Source organism: Metopolophium dirhodum, chromosome 8 (assembly GCF_019925205.1).
Source record: "Metopolophium dirhodum isolate CAU chromosome 8, ASM1992520v1, whole genome shotgun sequence".
NCBI lineage: Eukaryota > Metazoa > Arthropoda > Insecta > Hemiptera > Aphididae > Metopolophium > Metopolophium dirhodum.
Window position 1 is genome coordinate 31326189 of NC_083567.1, and position 11884 is coordinate 31338072.

General features: G+C 30.4%; 1 protein-coding gene across 3 annotated transcripts in view; it reads right to left on the minus strand.

Moving 5' to 3' along the window:
- The window catches only part of LOC132950414 (WD repeat-containing protein 47), a 47912-nt gene that overhangs the window by 30797 nt on the left and 5231 nt on the right, over window positions 1-11884 (minus strand). Inside the window, exon 1 of one of the 3 annotated variants that reach the window (XM_061021856.1) lies at window positions 10813-11876. The exons of 1 other annotated variant lie outside the window; for it this stretch is intronic. In XM_061021856.1, coding sequence (XP_060877839.1) covers window positions 10813-11511 — 699 coding nt within the window. In that variant the 5' untranslated portion in view covers window positions 11512-11876. Of the gene's footprint in view, window positions 1-5675; window positions 5975-10812; window positions 11877-11884 lie in introns of those variants that run through there. One more of the 3 variants, XM_061021858.1, reaches the window with a different exon arrangement.

Below are 11884 nucleotides of genomic sequence, written 5' to 3' on the forward strand. Positions count from 1 at the left end.
ACATAACATACATCGATAAATATACTCCCACTAAGTGTATTACTTAGTTATATAATATATTATATATATTCCACATAATATAATATGCAAAACCATTTTAACTTCTAAATTCAAATAAGTTTTTGATTGGGTGTTTTTCGCTTTGAACTGATTTATAATAAAAAGAGGTTTAAAACGATTTACCCATATCAGGTAGGTACATCCAACAGTAATAATACTTTAGATTAATTTCGTTGATAGTTAAACTACTCACTAAAAAGTGTAGGTATTAAATAAATAGTTATATGGATCAGTACGACATCGTTATGTAAAAACACATTAGTGTCAGGTGTTATACGTATTCATTTTTATAATACAATTTATTAGTACCTATTTAGTATTATATTTATTCCACGTCAACCGACTTGTAACAGTATTATAATCAGGCAGAATTCGAAAAAATCTATAACTATTGTATCATAGTGTAAAAATTGACATTGTGAATTATAATTGGTTGTATCGTTGTTACTAGAGTTGAAAATTGTAATAATAATCTTATACATTTTTATTCAGCGACAATGATGTAAAATATAACATAATATGAATGCCCCTTACTTTAAAAACTATGCAATACATTAAACAACTCTATCACAAATATACTAAAAACGAATCATAATTCATAATATGTATAAAGTACAATTTAAATAGGTTTAATATTTTTATTCACACAATGAATAATATAATACTTAATGGAAAATGCATTTTAAACGTATAGGTACAATATTTATCAGATGCAATATTAAATTAATGATATAAGAGTACGTAGGAGAGAGAATAGGAGTGAAAATAGTTACCTAATAAATACATTTTGGTATCTACTTTTAAATGTATGTAAATATTTGTACATAATGCCTTTTTACGGAGTTTTTTTTTGGTGATAAATCTCTACTAAAGTTAAAAATTCAATTTCATTAACCTAATGCAAGGCCCACTAATGGAAAACTATAATCAAATAACCGAAGGCGGCGAATTATAATTCATACCAAGTAACAATGTAATTTTATTTAATTTTTTTAATTTTATTGATATAAAAGCTAATTGGCTTTTTACATATAAACAGTATGAAATAATGCATATAAAGGTAATTATTATAACATTAGATGACATAAGTGATGTAGATAACAAAGTACTAATACAATTAAAAATAAACAAAACACATCACAATTACAGAAATTTAAGACCATATATAAACATTATCATAATTTAAGCATCGTTCTAACAAAAGAATCACTCGATAAAAAGTTTGAAGAAAAGTTGGGATATGAAAGGTCTTAGGGGATCTAGTATGGGCAACTGGAACTCTAAGGCTTATACTCTCAAGGAGACGTGATGCATAATATTAACCCGAATTATAATTTTAATAAAAAGTTGTGATCGGCATTAAGACGCCTGTCCTCGAGAGAGCAAAGATTTAGCGCATTCATGACTGGTTGATAAAAATGTTGGGGATGATCAATTTTTATTAGGAAGCCAACTAAGGAAACTATATTATAATATTGTTTAAATAAAATTGTCGTTTCAATCTAAAAACTTTCAATTACAATCAAAATATCACGGAGAAAGAGACGAAACATTATATTTAGTATTTATAATTGGTACAATGAGTGATTTTCCATGTCATATTTCCGTTATCATTAATGTAATCTATTATTTGTGTATGTACAAACCAAAATAATAATGGTTTTACGTAAAATATATGTATGTAACCAGACAAATTTACAAATTATTTAGGTAGACTCATTTAAAATGTTCAAATCATCATATCCCCATATCTTTAAACATAATATCAATTATCATGGACTAGACTGTTGGTGCATTAAGTTTATAATTACTTAAAAACTGGTCTTCGAATTTATATTTACAAAAAATCAGAATTTGAATAAATACATCATTATAAGTAAAAAGCCACCCCCCTCTTATCGGGTGGATCTGTTTTCGATCAAAATAAACCTTTTGGTTTTCATCCATGGAAATATTATTCATAATACCTACCGAAAAAACATTTTGATTACTACAGTCTGCGAGTACATTTAAGGCGAGTCATGTGAAATGATGAAAAACTTTAGGCTTAAATAGGAATAAAATCACCTTCTATTATGGCGATATTATTCTCAATAAAGTTCAAACCCAAATTTATGTTAAAATTAACAATAATATTTTAAACAGAGTACAAATGTTTTGAACATTTCGAAAGAATACATAGTATTGATGTAATAAGAAATTAATTAATTCAACCACGGTATAAGTTCATTATATTTGTGTGCCTTAACTTTGATAAATAATATATAGGTAGGTATTAAAAATATTATATATTATATTATACATTTATATGAATTTTATAAATATATTGATTTTAATTTAATTGCATCGTATTTATTAGTAGTAATAAAGTCGATAAATAATGTTTTATTTTTTTTTTTATATGTTTTATATATATTTTGGATTCTGAGCGGGGCTGAAGCGTTGAATGTATTGGTTTTACAATGATTTGTTTTTATTTTTTGTTCTGTAAACGATAAGTAGTAGAGATAATAATTCGATTTTCAAATTCAGTATCTTGTTCGCTGGGAAAGTGAATCTAGTTGGTACTTTTGGGAGGTCAAAATTTAAAGTTCCAAGTAGTTATCAAAAGCGCCGGGAAAAACAAAAAAAAAACTAAGGAAGAACGGGAATATTTACGCGAAATAGGTTTTTGACAAAATTGATTTTGGTTTTTGCTGTAAGCCTGTAACTCTAAAACAAATGACCATGAAGATACATGTAAATACATGAAAATTTCACTAAATGTTTATATTTTCATTTTCTATACACCATAAAATTTTGAAAAAACTTGACTCGTTTTGAACTCATTTTCAGTTTTCAATTTTTTAGTTTATTTTACTATAGTTGTCAATAAAATTTTATTTGTTGGTTAAAAAGTCGATAAAATTTAATACAAGGCTCCTGATATATTGTTTCTATAATAGCAATTGCGGAGTTGAAAAATATTAAAAATTCATAGGCACGGTTTCTTTTCATAAGCATTTAAGTTTGAATTTTGACAACATTTATCAAATTTAAAATTTAATTATTAATTTGTAGTTAAATATTTATAAAATATAGCTAAGGATTGAAAATTTAAAATAATGTTCCACGTAAATAGGTTATGACTTATAATATATAAATTACTTTATTCACAACCATATCATCAAATATAGATATTTAGTAATAACTTGGGCTGACTGACCGACGATCGTCTTCGCTTAGAATCGTTTTTCTTATACAATGATGATATGATATCATTGAATTCAAATTTAATACCATCCATTACAGTGACCCAGATGTAACCTACTGTACAGCAGAGCGACATCCACTTACCCACCTTTTTTTATTGACATTAACGTGTTTATCAATTAACATAAATAACATAACATAAATAACATTTCAAATAATAAAAAACAGTGGCAACCAAAATTATTTTTCATTTAATTATTTTTTTTTTTCTATGTGATGCAATTATTCAACCCGTTGGACTTTTTTCTCTCCCTCACACACACCAATGAAATTGTCCATAAAAGTTGAAGAGAGAAAGAGCTAGAATGCAATTTATATAAATGTCTTTATCTTCTAAACAAACTACTGTTGCCTACATAGTATTTTCACAGCTGCAGCCATTGTGCTTATACGTCACTATGGCAGGCGCTGATTTATTTATAACATTTACCTGTAATTCTAAACTAAACAAAAATGTACCATTGTTAGGGTAAATATAAGGTTATCGTTATATAATATAATAATTGATAATATATTGCAAATTTTACTATGTATCTTTATAACAAAATATACAGTTTTAAACTAATAACTTTAAAGTAACTATATAAAGTTATATAGACTGATATCTAACCACAATATAATATGTTCATAGACTTTGAAGTTGTGCAATTTATGTAATATTTTCTGAGGTACCTAGTTCTATAGTGATAAATAATATTTCTATGAGCAAAAATCTAAACCATCCTTTTGAGTTTGTGCAAAACAAGTACGTCTCTTTTATCTTTGTGAACATATCAGCATAACAACGATTTATATTATTTATTAAAATTAATTTAAAAATACACATTGTGAAGTCAGTTTTTTATCTTTCAATTAAATAATAAGTATGAAACATGTTTTAATTTGTGATTTTTTTTTTTAATAGGCATAAACTAAAAATATTAAAAATAATTAGTCAGAATTAAAAAAATTTTAATTCACGTTAAATTATATTAATAAATACCTAACATATTATCTTACCATGATTAGGTAATTGCATTATTATAATTTATAAACAATACAATCTCTAAAATGAATTACTTAAATAATATTATATACCGAAATGAAAGTTATATACCTATATTTAACTAATCTAGATTAAATAAACGGTATATGCATTATATTATATACTATTAAATTGAATATGTAATTGTAGGGCATGAATCATGATAACAGGTAACATACCTATGTGTATTGTAACGTAAATAATGAAATAGTTATATAGTAGGTGGCTTATGAAAGTTATAATTATAAAATTATAAAATTAAATAAAACATTTATTTTTATCTTTTTATACCTGTATTATTCATATTGTGTATGTTTAACGTATAATATTATAAATAAACAAAATGTAGTTGAATGAAATCTATTCAAAATATTATAATAATTTGTAGTTTGTTATATATTATTTAAACTGCAGATTTTATATGACGAATATTTTTATTTTTAAATATGAATCTAAATAAATCCAAGTCATAAACCTATTGCTGATCAAAACAATCACTATAAAATATATACTCAACAAAATAAAATATATTTAATATACTAGGTACTTACATCTTTAAAAAAATTACACAGACATTTAATATAAATAATTGTTTAAAATCGATGTTGCAAACTAAGTACTATATTATAATAATCAAGGACTGTAATGTTTAATATAATTAATGTATTTTTGGATTTAGCAACCCCAGCTAATTAATTATTATAAAAAAATTATTTTTTAATTAAATAAATAATATTTATGAACTTGTTATTTTAATAATAACAAATATGTAATTAAAAATGCAATAGTATTCCTCACTTCTTCGCCATCTATATGTATGAAATGTATTATTTAACTTATATAATTGTATTGAATAAACAAATATCGAAAATTTGAGAAGCAAATTTTTATTGACGAATAGAGAATTTTTACCACCCACGCATGGACGATGGACTCAGTACTCACATATGATTGTGAGCACCATATATATATATATATATATTCAATTTACATACATTTATATATATATGCATTATATATACATAGTATATAGGTACATACATACATACATACATACATACATACATACACATATTAACATAACATATTGGCTAATACAATTGCGCATTACAATAGAGTAGGTATTAGGCACAGGGATACATAATAATATATTATAATATTGTATCGTGGGCAAACAGATGCAAAGAGATGACACCTGCGCAAGTTGAGTATTTAAAATTTATGTGCGGATATTATACGGTATCGCAATGTGTGTTTTGGACGTGTTTGACGGAAAAAAAAACGAAACTCGAATAGAACGGCTTCGACAACGTGAATAATAATTATTTATAATTATTACCTGCATTGGACGTACTATTTGAATACTGACAGCTAATGACTATTTTGGGGCGACTGGTGCTTACAAATTAAAAAAGGAAGAATAACGTCGTCACAAGTATAAAAGATAAACGAAATGATTATACTTTTATCATCGCACAGAAGGAGGCGAAGTTCGAATCGAAAACTGTTTTAAAGCGTATTATTCCGCAAAGTTCGGAAACGACGGGCAGACTGACGGCGGTGTGTATGCCTACATTATACATAGGTAACAATATTATACTATTACAATGCGACGATTCGTCGGACGGAACCGGCGCGAGTTTACTGAGGGAAAACTACGGTGTAAAAACTCTGGTCAGGTCGACTGATCATCAGAGTGTTCTACTTTCATTCGGCGGTAGAACTATTCCCATCGCAGCGACGACGTCGATGAAAACAACGACTGCGTAAGAAATGAACACAGTCGACAAAGTGGAGTGTGGGGCGGTTCGACCTATACCGTGGTAATAGTTGTATATTATAGCGAGGAATATAATAAATAAGCAGTAACGTTATAGGTCCGGGCGAACGCCACAATACAAAATAAAACCGTGTCCTCTCTCATTCTTTCGTCAGCAAAACATCCATTGAATTTAGTATATTAGGTATTAGGTATGACATAGGTATTAATAGGCTATACAATACAGGAATATATATATATATAATGTTATGTTTATGCCTTAGAGACGGTCGTTTTGGAAAACTTGGCATTATTTTACGACCCCGGTCGTCTACTCGACTTAAGCTTGAAACGTTTATGATGACTTATACGGTCGTTAAAAGATTATAGGAGACAAATGTATTAAAAAAAAACCAGATTCCCCGATCTTCGATGATGAGTCCATTAATATTATTATTTTTCTAATAAACCGGAGTGGTGGTGTCGTGTGTGTTTGTGCGTGAAATGTAAATCATTTCACCGTGGGTTACGGTCTTACGGAATACAGCCATACTGGGGTACGACGGACGGGGGACCCGTTGTTTCTCGAAAACAACACGAAAAAACAAACCGGTTTTTGTAATGGAAGAGATCCGCTACGACTCTACGAGTATACGGTTCCGTTAAGACAAAATAAAATATAGTATTTCATATACATTGCCTATAAAAACTTTTTTCAGCTGAATACATTTGTAATAAGTTACAGATTGGTATTTACAAATGTCTGCCGTTTTAACAACAATCGGAAAAACAAAGGATCCGATAATACTATACATAATTTTAAAAAAAAAAAACCAGAACATTCCTTTGTAGTGGTATATTCGTATTCTTATATCGAATTTTGTATACATTGGCATATTATTATAACACGCCAGTGGGCCGCAATAAAATAAAATCGGGATTTTTTTTTTAATCGTGATAGGTAATAGTATATAATATGGACAACAAAAGTTATGAATAATTATTAGAAATGTTTGCTCCTAAATAGGAGATATACCATTGAACGACGACAGAAATATTTCAATATTTTATGGATTGATACAAGTATGCAACTAGTTATTAACTAGCATACACAATTTCCCGAACGTTTCCGTAATGTAATCCTTGACCAACGCTAACTAGTTATAGATTGACGGCTATATATACCTAATATATGTGCACACATAGGTGTGGAAGTCATGTGGGCTAGCCGTAAGGACATATACAATCGCCTACATACCACGCATCTTCTCGTATGGCATAGACCTTGAGCAAACCTTGATGGAGACAAAAATCCTGTGTGGATACCAATGTCACCAAAAATAATGTACATTTATAGAGGTAATCTATAGTTAAGTTCATCTCGTACATTAAAAATATTATAAAATACTGTTACCTATCAGAATTAATACTAATCATTCACCAAAACAAACGACCAAGTCCTAAGAGTTATTATTTGTTAATGTATAGAATGCGTATTATTATTATTTGTAACTAAATATTATAAGTATAATAAACTTGAACGAAATTGTTAAAAACCGCATAATATGTAAACTCGATAAAAAAAACCGGGTCAGAATACAAAAATGTATAATGTAGAACTAACTATTTTACGTGGGAAGAAAAAAATAATGATACACTTGTTATTATTTTTAATTATTTGAAAAATATGAAAGGTATTATAAATACTAAATAGTTTGTCTTTATTTTGACATGCGTAAAACAAATTACACTATATTTTAACCATTAGTTAACCTAACCATTAGTTCTTAACATTTTAAATTAAAACTGAAGTATAAGTTTGATCTATAGCTAACTACCCACATCATCAACTATGGTATACCATTAACCAGAATGATATTATAATAATCATTTTATAGATAAAAATCAAACTATAGTATAAAAAAGACTGAATTCAGCTTTTCATATAACATGAACAATACCTTATTTAACTGGTCTTAATTATGTCTAGTTAACATGAATATTATACAAGATTATACCCCCCATTAGGGGGTGCAAGTAGATGATATGTCACCCCCCCCCCTAGACAAATGTGAAATGATTGTAATTTTTTGATATTGTAAATAATAAAGTATTTTTACTGATGATATTATAATACATGACATATTACATAGGTACATCGTTTATCTATATGTTGTGTATTTATTTTCTGTTATTAAATAAAATCAATTCGGTTAGTTCTTAGTTATTATTTTATGATATTGTCACCCCCTAGATTATGATTGATGGGCGCCCTTAATATTATATAATATAAGATAATTTCGAAAAAGTTTGAACATTTCTTCAAATACTCATAAATACATCAAATAAAAAGTTAGTATTAACATGAAAAATAAATTAAATTAAAAATAATTATACTCTTTTCTTTTATTCAGGAACAATATAATATTATTTCAACTACTATTTAGTATTTACTATTGGCGAACGTTTGTCTGAACTCATACAAATATAACAGATAAGTACGTAAAATCGAATACAATATGTCTTATACATTACATAAATATATAGTTTAAAAGATTTTATTATTTACTTAGTAATTATTTATAATATATATATATATATATTATTTATAATTACTTGTCACAGTTTAAATTTTAAATAAATATACGGCCTGTTTTTGTAGTATTTTGTACTCAATAACCTAGCTAATAACTAATATTTGAATATTCCAAAGTAAAGATAATTAAAATTAAATAAATAAGTATAAGTAATTAAATCACTAACTAATTATTTAACCTCCAGTTTTCAAATTAACTACCAACCTATTACTACAAAACTATACAAAACTCTGTAGTATACAGTGTATGTACATTATACACTGTTAAAATGCTAAATTGAATATTACCAACTTGTTTGTAAATAATTGTTATAATTTAAGAAAAAAAAGTACTTATTAATATTTAAGATTTAGTATAAACCAATACCAAAACAGTTTCATAAAAGTCACCGCAGGCAATATTTTGTCATGTACTCATGTGAATAGAATACACGCCTTTATAGCTCCATCGATATTAAAAGTTTGATGATAACAATAACACATAGGCTCGACTGCTCGAGGCTATAAGAAGATATAATATCCAAAACGAAAAAAAAATATATATATATATTATATAATATAATATACAGAGCCAATGACCCAAAAATGATTTTCAACTACAGTGTCCAGAGGCGCAAACACACACGTAAATAATTGGCGTTGTCAACAACATCTCTCCGGTGATTATAAGGCGTCACAATAAACGAACAATAAAATAATGATATAATAATAATAATAATAGTAATAATGAAATAAATAATCAAACGTCACAGCCACTATGCCTACTGACCATCAGTGTCTCATTGTTCACGATTCTCAAGGATTTACAGGACCCTTAAGTATGGATGTTACCTTATATTTCTACATATATCAATATAAATATTATAATATACATCATCAGTGAGATAAAACTTGAGTTTTTATAACTTCAACCATTCCCAGTTGTTGTACCTATAACCCGACTGTGTTAACGAGATGATGATGTATTGTTGATTAATGATTATCGTCGACTTTACAAGCTTTATACAGACGCGTGACGCAATATACGGTCACGTATCGAGTCACGTACAATGTGAACGAAAATATTATTATTTAGCAAATTCATATACAGATAGGCATAATATTATATAGGCAAACATAATATAAAGACGCGTGGAACTCAGTGGAAGAGTACAACACAGAGTCTTCAAATACCGATATTCTCGTCGCTGAGAAAAACAATCACAAATACAATTGGTGGCAGTTATTATATGATTTGGTATGTTTAAAAATAGAACAATAAACTGAGATTTTCAAAATCAAAAAATATACGATTGTAAATTATGTAATAAAAAATGCACGATGCTCTTATACTCTTATAGTCTTGGACTACAAAATATGGATATGAGAAATTCAGTTGAATGTACATTATTCCCGTTCTTAGAGAGTTACTCAATACGACAATTATACACCACTTGATGTATGCTTTTCTGTTTCAAATCTTTCCAGTCTTTGTACATGTATTAATCTGTTTTTCACATAGCCTTATTATAAAAAAAAAGTTTTGTTAAAAATATTAAAATTACATTTATCTATAAATAATAATAATAATAATTTTAGACTTTGGATTCACTTTACGAGAAAAATATCAAACGAGAAAATAAATATTTAAACGTATTTATTTACCAGACTTAAAGAAATTTCAAATCATAACATAAACAAGTAATATAATAAAAATATAAATAAAAGTGTGCAATGGTTTTTTTTTAGTTCCTCATTTTTTATCAACGCATGTTGATATTTTTCACTATAACAACGTAAGAATATGATTCAAAATCTATAATAGTTCTCATCCGTAATAGAGTAATATATAGTAATTATTACATTATACAGAGTATATCTATACCTACATACAAGTACCTATGCAACCGTGGTCCGTGATACCATAGAACAATAAATTATACCCAAATGGATTCGGAGGAGATACGTAATAATAATAATAATAATAATAATAATAATAATAATAGTAATAATATTAACACATAATTCGCACTGTAATCGTATTACTGTAAAAGCCATTAGGTACGCTCATAACTGCGCGCGCGTATACCTATATAATATTATGTATGATATTACAGTGCAGATCTGCTGCACCAGACTTACCCTGCAGGTCTCCTCCCAGATGGGATCTTCGCAGCCGGCCGACGAACCGGACGAGCCCCTACGGCCTGTTGGGTCCCACGAGTTCCGGCGCACCGAGTCTAACGAGTCGGTGGAGTACCGTCGCCAGGCTGGCACTGCCGATAAGGAGTCCTTCCGGCCAGCGCCCGTCGAGTCGCGGCGCAACACCACGCCAGATGCAGCTGCAGCGGCAGACGATAGCGAGGAATGCGGCGGCGATGCCGACGACAGCGAGTCACGGCGCGCCGAGTTGATGGAATCGCGGCGCAGAGACGTCGTGGACGACGCCAACGAGTCGCGGCGCAACGAAGACGGGAACGAGGACGGATGGTGGCACAAGGTGTCGCGGCCCGGCGAACCCAACACGATGGAATCACGGCGCCGCATGCTGACCGCTGGTATTGAAGCGGGCACGGAATCGCGTCGGGGCACAGCCGCGATTGCGGCCGCCGCCCCGGACACCACGCTTCCCCGGTGGTGATGATGGTGATGCAGGTGTTCGGACTTTCGGCGGGCGTTGCCTCCGACGCCGTGCACATCGCAGTCGGCCGTCACGGCGAAGTGCACCTTTTCCACGGACGACCTTTTTGTCTTCGAGTGCTCGTCGCCGCCGCCGTCTCCAAGTTTGACGTCATCGAACAGGGCCTCGAGCCTCTTGAGCGCAGCCGCGGTGGCCGTCATTTGCGAGCGCGACTTTAACGTAATATACTTAATTTTTAATTGTTATGGAATTATGCGTAACCGAAACTGCAGCGGTCGCACACCGTACCTCTACAATAAAAGTGCAACCACTGATAGCGACAATGAACAAATTATGAATACGACACCCAGACACGTGCGCGTGTACCGGTTACACGAACACTATTGAAGGTCCGCGCGGCGGCCTCCCGAACACGGGCTACGGGCATTGTAGTCACCGCGGCAGTGGCCCCACCAAACGACCACCATATTGGGCTCGGTTACCCGCGCGCGCACGCTACTGCACCGGGTGGTTCCGCGCGCGTTTACGTCCGAACTCGCTGCCTAACACGCGCCATCCGCTGAGTATTGTTGT